The sequence below is a fragment of the Pecten maximus genome, chromosome 4 (assembly GCF_902652985.1).
Source record: "Pecten maximus chromosome 4, xPecMax1.1, whole genome shotgun sequence".
Lineage (NCBI taxonomy): Eukaryota > Metazoa > Mollusca > Bivalvia > Pectinida > Pectinidae > Pecten > Pecten maximus.
Window position 1 is genome coordinate 30,501,865 of NC_047018.1, and position 21,307 is coordinate 30,523,171.

Consider the following 21,307-nt stretch of genomic DNA (forward strand, 5'->3'; position numbering starts at 1 on the left):
GTGTGTGTGTGTGTGTGTGTGTGTTTTTTTTTTCAAATTCCATATATCAAAACAGCTACGACAACTTTTGAAAACCGGTATTTATATGAAAACCACTCGGTGGAAAATGTTAACCCGCAATGAATTCTTTAAGAGACATTAGAAATCAAAGTGCTGAAAACCCTACTAAGAAGCATATTAAGCTAAAAGGAACCATTTCAGATTTTCCTAATTTCTCTAAAAAAAAAGTGGTCCGAAGTCAGGCAAATCCGTTTTCATACAGAAAAGTGCAAATGATGCGCGTGGGGAATTCCAATATAGATGAAATTAATTACAGCCTTAAGGAAGATGCAGGAGTACTAGAATTTGTGAACTTCGAAAAAGACATCGGTGTCACAATAGACAATAAATTATCATATGATAAACATATATGTGAAAAGGTGAATAAAACCAACTCGATCATTTGAATTTTACGGAGAACAATAGAATACATGAGTCTTGATAGTTTTAAGTTGTTATACACAGCTTTGGTTAGACCACATATCGAGTCTATGCGAATCAATTTTGGAACCCTCATCTCGAAAAACGCATCAAAACAATAGAAAATGTCCAACTTCGAGCAAAAAAACAAGTGCCCGGGCTGAAGGACTTACCATATTCCACAAGATTACAAAAACTGAATCTACCAACACAAGCATATAGGAGATCACGTGGCGACATGATAGAGGTCTACAAAATACTATCTGGGAAATATGATTGTGAAGTGTCAGATATTTTTACAATCAGGGATTGTTCCTCAACACGGGGGCATAGCCTCAAGATCTATAGAAAACTTTCTAGATTAAATGTTAGAAAATATTTGTTTACACAGAGAACTGTTGATGTATGGAACACTCTCCCGTCGAATGTAGTAAATGCAAACACTGTCAAGGCATTTGAATATAAGTTAGACGAACATTGGAAAAATCAACCACAATAAAAAATATTATTTTTTTATATATTATTTTAGTTTTAGCATATTATTTATTACAGAGCGGACTGCCAAAGAAATGTTATTTTCTATTTCAAGTGAAAAGTTTAGGAACCAGGAGCAGAACAAATAGAAGTTTTAGTTTTTCTGGCTTCAGGCTACTAGCTCTTGTAAAATATTCGTTGATAATTTATGATATATTAGTCAAAATCATTATTCTTAGAAGGAACTTTTAAAAGGTTCAAATCCACCATGAAGATGCTTAGGTTCCTTTACATTTCATTACTAACATTTCCGTACAATGGTATGTTCCTGGGGAAAATTACATATCAGCCTCATGGTAAATAGGACCTAGAGTTGTGTAAAATGTGTGGAACTATTAATAAGAGTACCATTGGGCTGAACAACATACACCCATTCCAATTACTGACAAAAATAAAGTGTTTATCAAGTAAATACGAATGTTAAAAGTTGTTTATTCTTGATACTAATCTGTTGAAGTGAATATCAATTATTCTTGACTGAGAAAACATATGAAATGCAAATGACCATCCGACCAAATGTTGAGTTTACAACAATGATATTGCATACAGTCAATGCATATAAAAATATAAGACCAGAGAACTGGATTGAATTACTGTTTATTAATGTTACCAACTAGGTCGACGGCGTATAAATTTCTAGGTTGAAAGGTTACTTCACGTAATCCCAATGGCGCTCAAATGGTAGGACTAGGACTGGTCATTTATGAAATAAGAACGGCCACATGGGCATTTGCCTTTATACGAGCCTTAACGAAGAAATTCGAAGCACCTGTGCCTGAAACATTACATTTAAACAAGAGGCCCACCTGGACACCGGGGTATTTCAGTAAATATGACAAAATACTCTAATTTAAGTTATATTTCAAATATTTTCCTACATTTTGAACTGCCTATCCCAACACTGATTCAACTACAGGTGGAGGTGGACTAAATCATGTTATTCTTGAAAAAGGAAAAAACTAAACTAATTTCAAGTTTTGATTTTTGTTTGTGTTTTCTCTCTTTTGTTTGCCAGGTGGGGAGGCCACAGTACCCGGCCGCTCAGTCATAGGGGAAGTGTAGTAAATCCTTTGAAATCCATCTTCTTCTTACAGGATATTGGTTTGAAGTGTCCTTGAGTGAAGGGAAATTAATTTTGTTTAAGAAGTTGATCTGACCCACCTGGGCTCTGAGGGGCGGGTCCCATAGGGAAATTTAGTAAACGCTTTAAAATTTATCTTATTCTATATGAATGTCAGGATATTGTTCACAATCGGGTGAACAAGATTCAATTTTGTATTAGTGGTGGGACTGATTGATAATGTTGATTTTGTCTGATTTTCATTATGTATATGAATATGATTGGTTAAGTTGTATTTAAAAGGACAAATCACTTACCTTGATATTAGTTGCAGCATATATCGAAAAATAATATTACAAAACAGTATTATCATTTCCTAATTTCCTGGTTGTAAAAGGGGATGAATAAACTGTATAAACACAGATATGTGGTCTTACCTAGTTTCATTTAATTAAGTTAATTAAAAGTTGTCCGCTAGGGAGCATGTCTGCATACTAACTGACAGACAAAAATGCATACAAACTATATGTGAAACCACATCATATTGATGTTTTCATACCCCTGCGAAGAATGTATAATCAGTCAAAAGTGTCACTGAAGACATTGTCATTCAGCTAGTATTTAAGATTCATTGTATCTAATCCAACAAAAGAAGGATAACGTGGATCATGTTCATCGTTGAACATTTACATTTGAATATGCTAATCAATATCATAGTTACTCTTAATGACCGGGTGTAATAATTGAAACGTAAAAAATGGACCCAATAACGTGTTGAACCATTTACGTATCAAATATTCAAAATGACACCGGTTTCGTATTTAACGTTCAATGGGGTTCCCAAGTTAAGATCATCGAAATGAAAATATCAACCTTTACCAATAACTATTCAACGTTGAAAATGGACCCCACAACTGATACTGACCCATTTCTATATTATAAGTTAAACAAGGCACCGGTTCTATATTAAAATGTTACAGTGGATCTCGGTTTATGAATAAATAACCGAACGCTTAGTAGGACAAATTGTTTATCCACGTTGATCAATATCAAATACATATGTACATGAATATATTATTATTGTTAAAATTTATACGAAAGGTCATTATATGGGTCAGCCAAGGTCAAAGGTTATGACACACTTTTCAACGGGTTCCGTTTTCAACAGGCTACACGTGGGAAAGAGAGACCTGATGGGGTCCATTTTCAACAGGAGAGTCAGTTTTCCACGGCGTCCCGGTTCCATTTTCAACGTTGAAATTTCAAATGGTTCCATTTTTAACGTTACACCGGCCAATACGACTTAGTGTGAGTCATATGGTAGTATTCCATCAAATCAGAAAATACTATTTTATGATGTTTTTATCTTTTATCCTTCGTTAGGATAGGTCTCTGGTTAGGACATCAGAAACATGCACAATTTCTATTGATTAAATTTATGTCCGAGCGATGAATATATGAGTGTTTGTGCATCACATGTAATGAAATTAACGCCGAAATGTACAAGAAAATGACGTATCCTATACAAATATATACCGCATGTCTTTGCGGTAATTAGTGATATTTCGGGTAACAGGTCGTTTCGGTAACAAGTCGTTTCGGGACTTTTTCGGAAGTCGTTTCGGGACTTTTTCGGAAGTCGTTTCGGGACATTCGGAAGTCGTTTCGGTAGAAGTTCGGGTCGTTTCGGTAGAAGTTCGGGTCGTTTCGGGAGAAAGTAATCTTCTAAAAATGTTCGAGTTAAGAATTTTCAGGAGTTAATACTCGAAGAACTTTTGTTTATCTTGACAGTAAAACTGTCTTATTAACGTAAAGATTATAACTTTTACTACCTGAAAAAAATACATATTTTCCAGTAAGTTTTATTTTGACGACCTAAACTTTATTCAAACGAACGAATGCCCATTTAATCACGGTTAAATTATGTCAGCCTGCTCGATTGTACCCATTCGAACTCGCCGAGAATCCAACATGGACGACACGGTGTCGTACTCTGCAAACAGCTCTCAGTGGCTTTAGCATAATGGCAGCACATAGCCCTTCAGGTACACGTAAGGGCCACTTTTATCGACATGGAGGCCATATTTACCGACAACTGGTCTATTTCGTTTGGATTTGTTTTGCAGACACCGCCAGCTGCACTGTATAACGTCAGCTCTCTACATGTCTCTCGTCATTTTGGCAAACTTCTCACTTACAATAAATATAAAACATCACAGGGGCATGCCCAGGAATCTTATATTTTAGAAAATAGCCATAGATACCTATATCTTAAGATAAACTTATTTCTGGCTATTTTTTCAACATAAGACAAGACATACCCTAGACAAGTGCTGTTATATTATAAGATAAACCTCCACACCCTTTCAATTCCAACCATACACATCCTCTCGAACATTTTTAGAAGACGCACCCCGCATTGATGTTCATTTACATCTCCAGTTTTTTTTACAAATGACAAGCCTAGCTGATAGATATATGAAAAATACAGCTGACGTACGCTGTCCTGTAGGTAAGATGTACATGTATGACACTGTCTGCACCCCTCATAACATGATTGTAAGAGGCGACTCAATTTGGATTACTACCTTTCCTCTTCTTTCTAAACAACTTTTTTTCTATTCTAACTAATGTATTGTTTGACACTCCTTCACGTTTGTTATTTAGTTGAGTTTTCACCCCTGTGAGAAAGGCTATTAAAGAGTTCTGTCCCCAGGACGAGATAATACGACACTACTTCAGCTACAGTGCTAAAGGTCTCTGGCTGGTTTTTTGGTTCAGACGCACGCTGTGTTACCCTCTTAACATTTTTGCAGTAAAAACTACACATACCAGAGTCTCTAAAATGGTAGTTTCTTCTCCTACTTAACACTTAGCATTTCAGGAGTCAGATGAATAGTTCAACTATTGGTTGAATAATGTGACCTGGTGATCATGAGGTCCTGCTGGGTGTCTTCAGCAGTATACTTCACCAAAAACAAAACAGGAATATATCACATCCTCCCAAATCTTGCATTCACACATGCATGCAGTTTCCTTAAATTATCATGTGACCATAGTGTAATATTAGATGGAAAATGCAGCAACCAGACTTTGATACTCAAACCTGGACCTCCAAACTCTAGACAGACGCTTTAACCATTTGAGCTACCTGGCTACCGGCGTTCAGTCCAGTCCAATTCTGCTTCATTCCTCCCTCCTTCAACAAAGTCTTCAACACAAAGACACACATGAAACCCTATCGATATACCACCTCCGTGGGTAGTTAATTGGGTGCCAAATGTAACAGGAGAGGAAAAATGCAGCGAACTGACCGGGACTCGAACCCAGGACCTCCAAACTCAAGACAGATGGTCTAACCATTTGATCTACCTGACCACCGCATTTTGCCTATAGACCTTTCTGTTATAATAATTGTTGATCATGATAGGACATTAAACCATATCAAACCAATCAATCAAACTTTGACTCAAACAGGTTGGGAATTCTCTTGGAAAGCCGAAAAATTTGAAGTTTTATATACAATGCACTCAGTCATAAAATACAAGGTTATCTTGCAGAATTGATCCATGCGATAACCTTGACTTTCTGAGGGAGTTTCCAACCTGACAAATAGTGGTAAATAATTACACAAATGTATGAATATTGAATATGTACATGATGTACATGTATATATACATTTAGAAACATGTCTTTCTGTCAGTAAGAATATACAAGTATCATGATCAATATTGGATATTTTACACTGTACTAATGTATCGGGTATATCAGACTCTTGTGTGTTTGAAAGCAATAATTTTAAGATATGATAATTGTCTGCATCTAATGGACAGTGGAAGTAAAAGCACTTATGGATGCAAAAATGTGCTTACTTGTATTCTGTAACATTATCGATGAAAATCAATAGTAAAATGAAGAAGATTATGATTTATAAATTAAAGTTGTAAAAACAAAAAAACAAAAATCTGCACAAATGTAGCCTTTTTCTCTCAAAAACAGAACAGTTACATGTACTGCTACTAACCTGTGATTATAAACGTGTACATTTCTATTTTCAGAGTCTAACCCTTGTACTGAAACACCTGATTCATATGACATTAAACCACACCAGACCTGAACCAGGTATACTGCATGTGAAAACTTTCCCTGAAGTCTATATGTGACTCAATCATGGTGTTAAACTATCCTGAGCGCTTCCTTGAAAGTCTCTACCATTTGTGGGAGGATGACATGTTCTGTGATATTTGTATCCAAGTGGGAAGCCAAACCTTCAAGGCCCACCGTATTGTGCTGTCAGCAGGCTGTGACTACTTCAAGGCCATGTTCGAATGTGGACTGATGGAGCAAAAAGCAGACTGTGTAGAAATTCATGACATGGATCCGCTTGTGTTTAGAAATCTACTGAATTTTATATACACAGGTAAAGAGATATGCTTTAGATCTATTGATGACTAATTGTTGATAATATCATACACACATTCTACTGTACATATGTAATAAGTTATGTGTGAATAATGTGTGCATCTTTTTAAGTTTAATGTCCTGTAGTCACAGTGGAAAACATTCGGATTCAATATATATGGGATGTTGGACATTTCATATTTCTTTAAAATTTTGAGTACAGCTGTTGCCTTTCACACATTTCCATCATTCATTAAAGTCTCTCATCAATACTATTTAATCTAGATTGTATTCACTGGAGTATAGACTCATTCTAAGATCATATAAGACAATAGTTATTTAAGTTTAATGTGATGTCATTTTGGCAGCATGTTGAAGTGACCTGTGTTACATGAAAGGAGGTTAAAGTGTTGGCCTCAGGTAAAGATCCGAAGTGTGTGGTTTGATACTCCCTACCTGTACATGTGGCTATTTGTGTTTCTAGAGTAGCTGAGAAAAAGACCAGTCTGTCATGGTTGTGTCCTTGAGCAAGACACTTTAATGCACAGCAATGGGCCTCCTGTATGTTGTTCTGTTAGGTAGCCACCAGCTACTACAAAGGAGACCCTCCCAATAAAAATGATCCTGGTTGTTCAAAGGGTGATCAACCAAACAAACAAACAAATACATGTCATGTCAATGCTAACACATGGTTTGCCAACCAAGTATATCATGTATTTCTCACTTTTGACAGGAAAGGTTGACATCAAGGAAGAAAACTGTCAGGATGTCCTTGCAGCAGCAAACATGTTTGGGCTACAAGAGATAATTGCCCTTTGTTGTGTGTTTCTGAAACATAAGCTTCACCGTGAAAACTGTCTAGGTAGGTAATGTTAGTCTCTATATACAGGTACATACAGTTTATAGGATGTAGGATCAGTTGTTTTTCATTTGTTTTATTTTGTACTTTTATAATAGATCTAGATCTTCTGACACAGGTTTTGTCTAAAGATAACAGATCTTTCACTACAAGAAATTACCTAAGTTTACTCTGGCCCCAAGATAATGGAACACTTTAGATTTACCAGCCATAAATCATGTTATGAGGTTTTATTGAATATTAGTGCATTGATAATATTTTAGTGAAAACAAGTTTTTAGTAGTAAAAACTTGATTTTAATTCAAAGTTTTTTAATGCACTTCAGGTATTTATCAGTTTGCTGAGGCACATGCTTGTAAGGAACTGAAATCAGATGCTGAGAAGTTTATAAACAACCACTTTCTGCACCTGTCAAAGGAGGAGGAGTTTTCTTGTCTACCTGTGGATTTACTTATCAAGCTTCTGAAGAGCGAGTATCTGTGTATAGAAGATGAACACCAGGTCCTACAGGCGGGGCTTAACTGGGTTCTTCATGACCCCAGCAGCCGGAGAAAACATATATTTGATATTTTACATCAGGTGCGAATCCCAATTATTCCAGAAAGGCAGCTATTAGACATCTTGGATAGTTGCAGTGACCTTAGCACAAAAGTTGTCATCCAGAAGTTTGTACAGGATTTTCATTTGGAGAGACAAATTTCTTTAAAATTGCATCAAAATAGAATCAAGCCTCATATGCTTAACCCAAGGAAATGTGCCAGGAAAAATATTTATGTTATTGGAGGTAACAAACAATCTGATGAATGGAGATGGAGTGATGGTGTTACCGTGCCAACTGTAGAAAAATTTGACACGCTTACCATGGATTGGACAAGCATGAGTGACATGCAGTTTTCCAGGAGTAGTCATGGTGCTGTGGTGTTAAATGGACAAATATATGTAGTAGGTGGAGAAAATGATTCATTGATCTGTGATAATGTGGAATGTTATGACCCAGCCAGTAACAAGTGGAGTTCCCTCCCTTGTCTAAACTACCCACGTTGTGGTCTTGGACTATGTGTGGCTAATGATTGTATCTATGCATTTGGAGGCTGGGTTGGAGAGGAACTAGGTGACAGTGTGGAGAAGTATGATCCAGAGACTAACCAATGGACAATAGACTGTATAATGCCGACACCCAGGCATGCTATGGGTGTGCTGGGATGTGGAGGTAGTCATTTTGTATAAATCACTAATTGTTGGAAATAAGATATTAATGACATAAGAGATGACTTATCACACTGAAGTGAAGAAATTTGTGTTTATGTTCTTAGGCCAAACAAAGTTATGTGTCTGCTGTTCAATGCTATTTCCAGGATAAGTTAGGACCGACAGGAACTGAAGAATTAAAAGTAGGCTAGAGAGATTTCAAAATTTTCAAAATTCATTAAATACACTTAATGATATCATAACCTTGAATCTATGTGCTGAAATATACATAAAATTTTTAAGTATTAAAGCAGAACATTTTGAAATTTTAGTCTTTGTTCCAAATTTGATTGCTATGTTTATATGTTGCCATGTTGTATTGGCGTTTTCCTAATATAAAGTATCACACTGTTTTCTGTTCCAGGGCTGATATACCTGATTGGTGGGTTGGATGCTGATGAGACTGACCTGACTTCTGTTGACAGTTTTAATCCTGTAACTAAAGAGTGGCAGCAGTTGCCACACCTTAAGGTCGAGAGGTCACACCTGGGTGTGGCCTCCCTAGATGGAGTCCTGTACGCCATTGGGGGACTAAACCATTCACAGGGTGACCTCATGTCTGCAGAAAAATATGTTCTTGATTCTGTAAGTGTTCTTTGTCTTGGATGATGAAAACAGTATATAGATAAGATTTTGTCGAGAGTCATATTTGACTGGATATATATATATATATGTATCTTACAGCAATGGACATCAGATCATTGACGATATTGGCAGCCTAATAAGTAGTCAAGTCAGGTTTATTGATTTGTCAATCGCACACAACAGGAGGTGTATTAGTTTTTCAGTCGGTTGTGTGAGTGAGGAAATACCTTGATTGACAATTATGTAGGCGGGTCCTAATTAGCTAGGCTACAGCTAGTCAGTAGACGAGCGTGTTCAATTGGGTGTGCGAGCGAAAAAAATACCTTGATTGACAATTAGGTAGGTGGGGCTTAGGCTACAGCTAGTTGGAAGACGAGTATGGGAAAACATGTATTTTGATGTTTGACTTTCATCTTTATTTTATACAAAAGTGATGGACTACAATTCCCTGAGATCTGGACTTTCAGATCCCACATTGCTGCATCTTCGCTTGCCAAAGGTGTTCAATTTGATACTCTCATTTTAGAAAGTTACAAGATCATAATTTTGGCGTACCGGTATTTGCTGTTGAAAAACCTATTACTGTAGACATACTGGACTAGCGCTCGAACAAGACTAGTACTTTTAACACTCTTTTAATATTCCTTTCTCCATTCAAAAAATCGACTGATTCCTCCATTCCTGTTAATTTTGGGGTATAGATCTACTGACAGATGAATACTATTTTAACATACCTAATCAAAATCTGGCTATAGGCAGACCATGATACAGACCCTCATCAAAATAAACTGTGACAGAGCTTGTCTTAAGTATTGGTATGAAAAATATTTATCCAACCATAGATGTCTGCACCAGTGAACTGGTTTGTATTTATAACAAAATTATTAGCACCTACCGCTACTAATATCATAAAATTCTAATGAGCTTGTCTTAAGTATCGACCACACATGTTTACGTCTCTATCTGAAGCTCTGGCCCCTTTCACTTGGCAGCACAAGATGAACCAGTACATTAAAAAAAAAATGAACAATGGGACTACCTATTAGGCTGCTGATATTGTCAATGCTCTGATTTCCATGATAGTAACAGTTGATCTCTCTTTTACAACATCTACATATATATTCTAATATATAAGCCTTTTATATATAGAATTAACTGTTACATATTCAAACTTCATTCAGCGAAAAAATGGATTTGAAACAGATTTGGGAAATAGATTTGGGAAATAGAAATAGATTTGGGGATACTTAGTTAAATGTCTCTTTGTCTTGTCTCCAGGATGGCTGGGAGGAGATCGCTCCCCTGTCTGACAAGCGGTCAGCTCCCTGTATGGCCGCGGTAAATGGTCATCTGTATGTGATTGGTGGACAAAAGTGGACAGACCGGTTCTCTAATTACAGGCATTATTGCAGTAACCCTGTCACACTTGACAGTATGGAATGTTACAACCCGAAGAACAACGTCTGGTCAAAGTTGCCTTATATGCCCATGGACCGCTGTAGAGCAGCGGCTGTAGTACTTTAACACTACTGCTACTAACCTGGACTGTTATTACCGTGAATTGACCTACTCTAGTCATACTGTTACTTCCTCAGACTGTGGTATTGTAAGTGTGCTGCATAGTTCTCAATGCCAGTGATTTTGTTTCTGTATTACCACAGTGCCAGAATGGTAATAGTAAAGGTATTAACAAGTTCATCAACACTGCCAAAATGGTCAAGCATAATGGATTGATTTTCATAAAACAAATGGTGATGAGTGCAATACTTAATCTGTTCTAAGTAAGTGCTATTTAAATGTATTTCAAATTTGCAACTGGTTATTACAATTATTTGAAACAATGCCTTTGTGAGATTTGCAGATAAGCTTGTGTGGCTTTTGGTCAGTAGTGAATATTTTGCTCTAAGTTGTAATGTTTGTTACTAGAAATGCTTTTGTGAGTTTAGAGAAATAAATACACTTTTGTGTGAGGGATGGTGCTGGCAAGCTGTAATACTATTGTGATAGTTAAACTACCATACTGTTTAAGTGGTGATTTTCTATAGTGGTGCAGTGGAGTTATTTGTAAGTAGTGAATATAGTTATGTTGTTTTAAATTTAATCAATGGCTACAGATATATTTATGATAGAACATTGTTTAAAAGGTATTGTTTTTTAGGTCACCTAAGACAAAGTCTCAAGTGATGTAATCAACTTCTGTCCGTCATCGTGCATCCATAAACAATTTACATTTTTCACTTCATCTCGAAATTTGCAGAAACTAATTATATGGTCCCCAACCTCCAGGCGACTGGGGCAGGACGGGCAGGACGGGCAGGGCAAAAGGGATCAAATTTACTGAAATATCGAAAAAAATTTCCTAGGACGCAAATAAAGTAGAATCAAATACTCTTCATAGATGGAAGGGTCTTAAGGTGTTACCGGGGTATACCAAAACTGCGAATTTCACAGCCAAGGGGGTCTCATGTGACCCACAGGGACTGATGGGTTGGCCCAAAAAGGTTAAAATTTACTGAAATATTTAAAAACTTAGGTGATCGTTAGAAAGCCTATGGGCCTCTTTTTTTGGATACTTTTGTTTTATATACAAGGTTTATAATGAAATGTTATCACTTATCAGATGGGTGGACAATAGGTAGGTAGTATATGGGCAGTAAAATATCTATATACTTCCTACCTATTGGTATCAATAACAAATCTGATACTCTGACATATCATTCTATAGATTAGGAGGCCAGGCTCCTGTCAGATGAGTCTTACAAAGTTAAAGGACAAACTCCTATTAGGATAAGTCTTAGGAGGCCAGGCTCCTGTTAGATAAGTCTTGTTTAAAAGATTATTAGGCACACACAGTCTGGTACTCTTATCATTAAAATCCATGAGTAAAGTGATTCTTGCCTGTTTATAACCTAGATCTGGAATGTTATTTTGTGTTACATACATGTATTTATTGACCACGTCGTGATATTTATTTTTGACAAACATGAAATGATATATGGTGAAACCATAGTTTAATACATTTGGAAACTTTATTTATAGTGTACCAGTATACGATCACACCAATTACTTTAATATTTTTGAAATAAAGGTGTCAAGAGGTACCATGTTTTCAATACCTGAGTTTAAAACTTATCTCAGATATCACTTGTTTTTAAAACGTGATATTGTGTATGTTTACTCTTTGGAATATTTTTGTGATCTAGATTACATGGCAATTTACAAATATTATTCATTAAACCATTAAGTGGTGAAGTTCAAGTTGTGTAGATTATACAAAGTATTAACCCACACACACATTTTCACAATGGGTTTCTCTATACATGTACTACTATTTACATGGAAATTTCAATTTTGTGGAAAAAACCTCAACACGTTTAGTTTATCATTTAAAATCATGAAATTCAACCCCTGCAGAAATAACCCAAACATGTGTAGTTTATTTATAGAAATTACGAAATTAAACTCCCACAGAAATTATCCCCACACATATATTTTACCTATTGAAATCACGAAATTAAACCCCCGCAGAAATAACCCCTTCATGTTTATTTTACCTATTGAAATAACAAATTAAACCCCCGCAGAAATTACCCCACATGTATGTTTTACCTATTGAAATCACAAAATTAAACCCCCGCAGAAATAACCCCTACATGTTTATTTTACCTATTGAAATAACAAATTAAACCCCCACAGAAATAACCCCTACATATTTATTTTACCTATTGAAATAACAAATTAAACCCCCACAGAAATAACCCCTACATGTTTATTAGCCCACCATCATCAGATGGTGGGCTATTCAAATCGCCCTGCGTCCGTGGTCCGTCGTCCGTCCGTCCGTCCGTCCGTCCGTCCCTCCGTCCGTCCGTCCGTCCCTCCGTCCGTAAACAATGCTTGTTATCGCTATTTCTGAGAAAGTACTGATGGGATCTTTCTCAAATTTCATATGTAGGTTCCCCTTGGTGCCTAGTTGTGCATATTGCATTTTGGGACCGATCGGAAAACAACATGGCCGACAGGCAGCCATCTTGGATTTTGACAATTGAAGTTTGTTATCTCTATTTCTGAGAAAGTATTGAAGAGATCTTTCTCAAATTTCATATGTAGGTTCCCCTTGGTGCCTTGTTATGCATATTGCATTTTGGGACCGATCAGAAAACAACATGGCCGACAGGCAGCCATCTTGGATTTTGACATTTGGAGTTTGTTATCGCTATTTCTGAGGAAGTACTGAAGGGATCTTTCTCAAATTTCATAAGTAGGTTCCCTTTGGTGCCTAGTTATGCATATTGCATTTTGGGACCAATCGGAAAACAACATGGCCGACAGGCAGCCATCTTGGATTTTGAAAATTTGAGTTTGTTATCGCTATTTCTGAGGAAGTACTGAAGGGATCTTTCTCAAATTTCATATATAGGTTCCCTTTGGTGCCTAGTTATGCATATTGCATTTTGGGACCAATCGAAAAACAAAATGGCCGACAGGCAGCCATCTTGGATTTTGACAATTGAAGTTTGTTATCGCTATTTCTGTGAAAGTACTGAAGGGATCTTTCTCAAATTTCATATGCAGGTTCCTCTTTGTTCCTGGTTATGCATATTGCATTTTGAGACTAATTAGAAAACAACATGGCCGACAGGCAACCATCTTGGATTCTGACAATTAAAGTTTGTTATCGCTATTTCTGTGAAAGTAATGAAGGGATCTTTCTGAAATTGCATATGCACGTTCCCCTCAGTGCCTTGTTATGCATATTGCATTTTGAGACCAATCGGAAAACAACATGGCCGACAGGCAGCCATCTTGGATTTTGACAATTGAAATTTGTTATCGCTTTTTCTGTGAAAGAACTGAAGGGATCTTTCTCAAATTTCATATGGAGGTTCCCCTTGGTGCCTACTTATGCATATTGCATTTTGAGACCAATCAGAAAACAAAATTGCTGACAGGCAGCCATCTTGGATTTTGACAATTAAAATTTGTTATCGCTATTTCTCAGAAAGTAATGAAGGGATCTTTCTGAAATTACATATGCAGGTTCCCCTCAGTGCCTAGTTGTGCATATTGCATTTTGAGACTAATCAGAAAACAACATGGCTGACAGGCAGCCATCTTGGAATTTGACAATTGAAGTTTGTTATCGCTATTTCTGTGAAAGTACTGAAGGGATCTTTTTCAAATTTCATATGTAGGTTCCCCTCAGTGCCTAGTTTTGCATACTGGGACCAATACGAAAACAACATGGCCGACAGACAGCCATTATAGCTAAATCTTGAATTCTATATATAGGTTCCCCTTGTTTGAATAGTACTAGAGGGCTGTTTCTGAATTTACACAGATAAGTAAGACTTAGAGGAAGGGAAAAGTAGGGAAAAGATCAATCTGACATGGAACCTATAAAGATCATTCAATGGTGGGCGCCAAGATCCCTCTTGGATCTCTTGTTTTACCTATTGAAATAACAAATTAAACCCCCACAGAAATAACCCCTACATGTTTATTTTACCTATTGAAATAACAAATTAAACCCCCACAGAAATAACCCCTACCTGTTTATTTTACCTATTGAAATAACAAATTAAACCCCCACAGAAATAACCCCTACATGTTTATTTTACCTATTGAAATAACAAATTAAACCCCCACAGAAATAACCCCTACATGTTTATTTTACCTATTGAAATAACAAATTAAACCCCCACAGAAATAACCCCTACATGTTTATTTTACCTATTGAAATAATAACAAATTCAACCTCCGCAGAAATAACCCCCACAGGTATATTTTACCTATTGAAATAACAAATTAACCCCCTGCAGAAATTATCCCCACACGTTTAATTTACCCATTGAAATCACGAAAGTAAACCCCTGTGGAAATATATAACCATGTTGACAGTAAGTATGTCATTTATTGAAAAAAGGTTTTGGTTAAACATTAGCACTGTCAGTATTTACCTCTTCATATGCATAACTATCATTTTATTTGTACAGGGAACGCATAGGACAATTAATACATTATGGATAGTACCTTTAAATTAGCAGATTCCTAAGGTATTGGAGTACATGTATTTATTGATTAAAATAAATGGAATTTATTGTTAAAAATGTCTATTATTCTAAACAACACTATCCTGTTTGTAACAGGAGACTAGAAGTCCCCGGTTTGTAATGATGGATGTATTGTTAATCTGAAGTTCCAACAGCTATGTGATGTAATGTTAATCCAGTGTTTTATGTGTTTGAGTATGGTATGCTACACTGAATCATGCAATGGTGCAAAATAAAGTTGTGAAACACAAATTGGATTTTGTGCTATAATGTTATCCTGGGAGGGGATATTGAATTAACATCTATTCATTTGGTGATATCTTTTACTGATTACTTATAGAGATACGGTTTATTCAGTGTCAATAAAGTTATATAATCATAATTATATAATATAATATTGCTGATATCTTTTACCAATTTATTTGCCCACCATCATCAGACTTCCCTATGTCAGTGATCTGTTGTCCAACAAGAAACAATACCTGTTATCACTATTTCTTGAGAAGTACTGGGAGGATACAAATATGTACATCTGTCCTTGGCTTCATGTAACCAAGGGGAGTGCACATATGAAGTTCCAGAAATATTCTTCCAATACTTCTCAAGAAATAGCGATAACAAACTTCATATATCAAGATGCAAGGTGGCTGCCTATCTGTGATTTTAATCATCCATCTGTCTGTCCATCCACAAATTCAGTTTTTGGCTATTAACTTTAGTATTCATCGACCAATTTATACTAGATGTTCTGTTAACAAAAATACATACTGAGGTAAAAAAAAATCAAGAACAAAAGTGCAAAAGGTCAAGATGTAGCTTATCACTGATGAATATTTTGTTGGGTGGATTTATAAACAAGGAGTCACTTGACCAAAGATCAAGGTCATTTGGTTCCAAAGGGAGTGTTTTGCACTGAAATAACGAGGTGAGCAATACTTGCCCTCTGCTTTATTTATTGCTTGGTGTTTTGTTTTTGACTTGCCCTTTAACTTTCCAGAGATAGTGTTCTGTCAGCATGATAATCATTGTTGTAACAGCCATTACATAAAAATGCTACAAAAATAACTTTAACCATCAAAAAGGGTTATTGTAATGCTGCTGTCTGGCCAGCTACACAACATTACTGGACAATAACTCAGTTTCAAGGGGACAACCAAACCCAAGCTTCACACACTGCTTCCTTCTTGAGTGCTTGCTTAATATTTTCCTTTCATGTCAAAGGTCAAGGTCATGGTTACCATAAATAGAAAACGTGTTTCCTAGATGGCAATAACTAATGTTCAAAAGTTCCAATCAAGCTCAAACTCCAAACACTGCTTCCTTATTAACACCGCTAGCTAGTGATGTGAAACGTTGAATGTCAAGGTCATTGTAACTGCTAGAAGTTAAATTTGTCACATTATACTGACAGCAGACAAACCACTCCAATAATTCTGAACGTTAAGCAGAAGTAGAAACTACCATTTTTATACACTATAGTATGTCTCGGTCAGGGTACAGAACCTAAGCCTTCCTCACAGGGACAAACGCTCAAAGGCAATATGTCAAGGGAGACGTAAGGAAGAAAGAAGAGAAAAAATAATATCATAAATTTAGTCGCCTCTCACGATCTTAGTTACTTGCTGGACGGATAATATAATGTATACATTTGGTTTGGTTTTATTTATTTAACGTCCTATTAACAGCTCAGGTCATTTAAGGGAAGCTGCAGTATGTTCGTGTTAAGTCTCCTTGTGATAGGCCATAACTTTTGCCTATTTATAGTGCTACCTCACTGAAGCATACTGCCGAAGACACCTAGCAGGACACCCCACCCGGTCACATACTGCCAACGGGCGAACCAGTCGTCCCACTCCTAATATGCTGAGCGCTAAGCAGGAGTAGCAACTACCAACTATCATCAGATGGTGAGCTATTCAAATCGCCTTGCGTCCGTGGTCCGTCCCTCCCTCCCTCCAACCGTCCGTCCGTAAACAATTGTTGTTATCACTATTTCTAAGAAAGTACTTAAGGGATCTTTCTCAAATTTCATATGTAGGTTTCCCTTGGTCTGTAGTTATGCATATTGCATTTTGGCACCGATCAGAAAACAACATGGCCGACAGGCAGCCATCTTTGATTTTGACAATTGAAGTTTGTTATCACTATTTCTCCGAAAGTGCTAAAGGGATCTTTCTCACATTTCATATGTAAGTTCCCCTTGGTCTGTAGTTATGCATATTGCATTTTGGGACCAATTGGAAAACAACATGGCCGACAGGCAGCCATCTTGGATTTTGACAATTGAAGATTGTTGTTGCTATTTCTTCGAAAGTACTGAAGGGATCTTTCTCAAATTTCATATGTAGGTTCCCCTTGGTCTGTAAATATGCATATTGCATTTTGGGACCAATCGGAAACCAACATGGCTGACAGGCAGCCATCTTGGATTTTGACAATTGAAGTTTCTTGGCGCTATTTCTCAGAAAGTACTGAAGGGATCTTTCTCAAATTTCATATGTAGGTTCCCCTTGATCCCAAGTTGTAAATATTGCATTTTGGGATTGATTAGAAAACAACATGGCCGACAGGCAGCCATCTTGGGTTTTGATCATTGAAGATTGTTATTGCTACATTTATTTTTATATTTCTCAACAAGTACTGAAGGGATCTTTCTAAAATTTCATATGTATGTACCTCTTGGTCCCTAGTTATGCATATTGCATATTGGAACCAATCTGAAAACAACATGGCCGATAGGCAGCCATCTCGGATTTTGACCCTTGAAGTTTGTTATCACTATTTTACAGATGGTGCTGGAGGGATCTTTCTCAAATTACATATGTAGGTTCCCCTTGGTCTGCAGTTATGCATATTGCATTTTGGGACCAATGTGAAAACAACATGGCTGACAGGCAGCCATCTTGGATTTTGACAATTGAAGATTGTTGTTGCTATTTCTTCGAAAGTACTAAAGGGATCTTCCTCAAATTTCATATGTAGGTTCCCCTTGGCCTGTAAATATGCATATTGCATTTTGGGACCAATCGGAAACCAACATGGCTGACAGGCAGCCATCTTGGATTTGGACAATTGAAGTTTCTTAGCGCGATTTCTCAGAAAGTACTGATGGGATCTTTCTCAAATTTCATATGTAGGTTCCCCTTGATCCCAAGTTGTAAATACAGCCATCTTGGGTTTTGACCATTGAAGATTGTTATTGCTACATCTATTTTTATATTTCTCAACAAGTACTGAAGGGATCTTTCTAAAATTTCATATGTATGTACCTCTTGGTCCCTAGTTATGCATATTGCATTTTGGAACCAATCTGAAAACAACATGGCCGACAGGCAGCCATCTTGGATTTTGACCCTTGAAGTTTGTTATCACTATTTTACAGATTGTCCTGGAGGGATCTTTCCCAAATTTCATATGTAGGTTCCCCTTGGTCCGTCATATTGCATTTTGGGACCAATGTGAAAACAACATGGTCGATAGACAGTCATTATCGCTTAATCTCAAATTTCATATACAAGTTCCCCATGTTTGAAAAGTACTAGAGGGATGTTTCTCAATTTACACAGATTAGTAAGAGGAAGGGAAAAATAGAGAGAAGATCAATCTGACATGGAACCTATAAAGATCATTCAATGGTGGGCACCATGATCCCTCTGGGATATCTTGTTAAAGACTATGTATGCCTCGGCTAGGGGACAGAACCCAAAGCTTTCCTCACAGCGGCGAACGCTCAACTAAAGGCCAAAAGTGAGGCATTGTCAAGGGAGACATTAGGAAGAAGAAAGTTGTTAAGAAAGAATAGAAATGATAAGATCCCAAATTTAGTCGCATCTTACGATCATGCAATGGGTGCAGCAGGTACAATTCGTACGCCCTACCTGCAGGGCAGAATGTCTTACTTAGGTCAAATGATCATGACTTAATAAATAAACAGGTATGGACTAAGCATATAGAATGCACCGTGTCAGTTTGAATAAATATTTTTAAATAGTTGATTGAATTGAAGTTCCGTTTCGCACGTGGCAGAGTTGTCAGCCTTGTACCTTCCAAAGTACCCAGACCCCTGTCATATTATTATGTTTTTAATAAACTTTTTATATGCTGTTGCAAGCACCTGCATGTGGCCTACACGACTAATTCGTCAAAGCAGACGTTGTACATGTCATTTTAAACTTGCATTTTCGCTTTAAAATTATCGACTCGTCTGCAATATTAATATGCTTATCAAAATTAAACACGACATAGGCCTATGTCATTCTGCTCGAACTAGATAATATGGGGGAATTGATTGTGGCCTGAAACCATCAAGTGTACAGCTTGCAAATTGATCGATAGTATCCTTCTGTTGCAAAGCGGTCTTTTCGGAACACACCAGAGGAAGAAGGGAAAATGACATATTATATATATATAACAAATGTTTGGTTTAAAGGGTGTATAGAGGTTCCCAAAACATGAGGACACTAATTATATATAACCCAGACTAAAGAGGGCCTCTATAGTTACAGAAAAAAACAACCCTTTCAGAGCGCCTAAGGTGATTTCTCAATCCCCCATGACTTAAGAAATCTTCGAGTTTAATCAGTTTATATATATCTATAATTACCCATAAAGATTGGGGCGCCTTTATTCGTAAATATTTACCACTATTCCCTTAACGGTTCGCCAAAGGTGGCTTCTAGTTAAGCCACAGGTGCCTGACTCGTTTTTATAAAATAATAACATATAGAGTACATATAAATTTATATGTACTCTATATGTTATTATTTTATAAAAACGAGTCAGGCACCTGTGGTTAAGCCTTGGTGCAATAAGATAACGCTAATGGAACTGTTAGTTACATGCCCTGGGAACTAGCAGTTTTGTTTGTCCCCTTGGTGTTCCCATTAAAAGGGAATCCAAATTATAATGTATATACTGTATCAGAGACATATATACAGAGAGATTAGTAACATCGCTATTTCCCCGTACACGTAGTGGCTCCCTTTATTCGTGACCACTCAAGCATATCACCTTATCGAGAGCGTCCTGTCTCCTATCAAACACACGCGAGCGCAGGTAAATCGGGCTATGCGCATGTGTGTATCATAGTATTGGAACTTATTCGACATGTTCTGGTTAATCCGCCATTACGTCAGACCAAAACATCGTCATTTTAAATACACACAGAAAGCACATCGTTTTATTTTGGCCACTACAAAAGTTACCACATTAACCAAAAACTATCTAACTTATGGGATATAGTCTTATTGATCATGCACATTGTTGCCATTCATCCGTATTTTCTAAAATCCATTGGGTCCTATTCGACATGTCCATGTTTGTAAATAGCCTCCATTACGTCAGACCAAAACATCGTCAATTTTAAACGCACACAAAAAGCACATCGTTTTATTTTGGCCACTACAAAAGTAACCACATTAACCAAAAACTATCATACTTATGGAATGTGGTCTTGATTATCATGCACATTGTTGTCATTTATCCGTATTCTCGAAAACCCCATAGGGACTTTTCGAAAATTGGAGATTCCCGCCGATCTTTCCTGCGTTGTGCTTGACTTTCATACTCAAAATACAAACACTTGGACAGCAAATTGTGATATATTTCATATTGATGACACTTCTGCACTTTGATATTAATAAAATTAAAGCACATAATTGGATCTTGGTGATGATTTCAAATAGAAATTATCGATAATTATGTGTCTGGTTTTCAAGTTTTCTCCAATATGGCGTCTAGATAAGACTGAACCGAGCGACCGCAAAGGATTGTGGGAAGGTCAGGGGCCACTATGTAAACACAAGGGCAAATAGAGAGCTGCCAATCTCTGTATATATGTCTCTGACTGTATGTTTCCCGTCCCAAGGAGAGGACTCTATTTTTTCCGATGTATCCAGTCTATATCGTTTTTATACATGATATTCTTAAATTTGGTCGGGGAAAAAATCGATCGACCCACTAAATATCTATATAAAGTTTAAAAAACAAATTTTATAGTTTATATAATTTAAATCCGCGATAAAATGAACAGTTCTGAATAATTCATGGTTTGGTTACAGACTTTTCCGGACTGTGTGACCCGCTTTACCCGTTTTGTATTAGTGTGCA

General features: G+C 36.8%; 1 protein-coding gene across 2 annotated transcripts; it reads left to right on the plus strand.

Moving 5' to 3' along the window:
* The first annotated feature begins 4,012 nt into the window (after positions 1 to 4,012).
* Positions 4,013 to 11,881, plus strand: LOC117325802 (actin-binding protein IPP-like). Of its 2 annotated transcripts, XM_033882281.1 has the most exons (6): positions 4,013 to 4,098; positions 6,112 to 6,473; positions 7,188 to 7,316; positions 7,639 to 8,523; positions 8,926 to 9,146; positions 10,425 to 11,881. In XM_033882281.1, exons 2-6 carry the CDS (start codon positions 6,224 to 6,226, stop codon positions 10,668 to 10,670), a joined length of 1,731 nt encoding a protein of 576 aa, XP_033738172.1. In that variant the 5' UTR covers positions 4,013 to 4,098; positions 6,112 to 6,223; the 3' UTR covers positions 10,671 to 11,881. The 2 variants fall into 2 exon arrangements, with proteins under 2 accessions (XP_033738172.1, XP_033738171.1); XM_033882280.1 differs by having other exon boundaries at positions 4,021 to 6,473.
* The last annotated feature ends 9,426 nt before the right edge of the window (positions 11,882 to 21,307 follow it).

Coding starts and splice junctions, on each gene's coding strand:
- LOC117325802 (XM_033882281.1), top strand. CDS start 6,224: ATGGTGTTAAACTATCCTGAGCGCTTCCTTGAAAGTCTCTACCATTTG. Junction 6,474..7,187: donor ACTGAATTTTATATACACAG/GTAAAGAGATAT, acceptor CACTTTTGACAG/GAAAGGTTGACATCAAGGAA. Junction 8,524..8,925: donor GGGTGTGCTGGGATGTGGAG/GTAGTCATTTTG, acceptor TTTCTGTTCCAG/GGCTGATATACCTGATTGGT.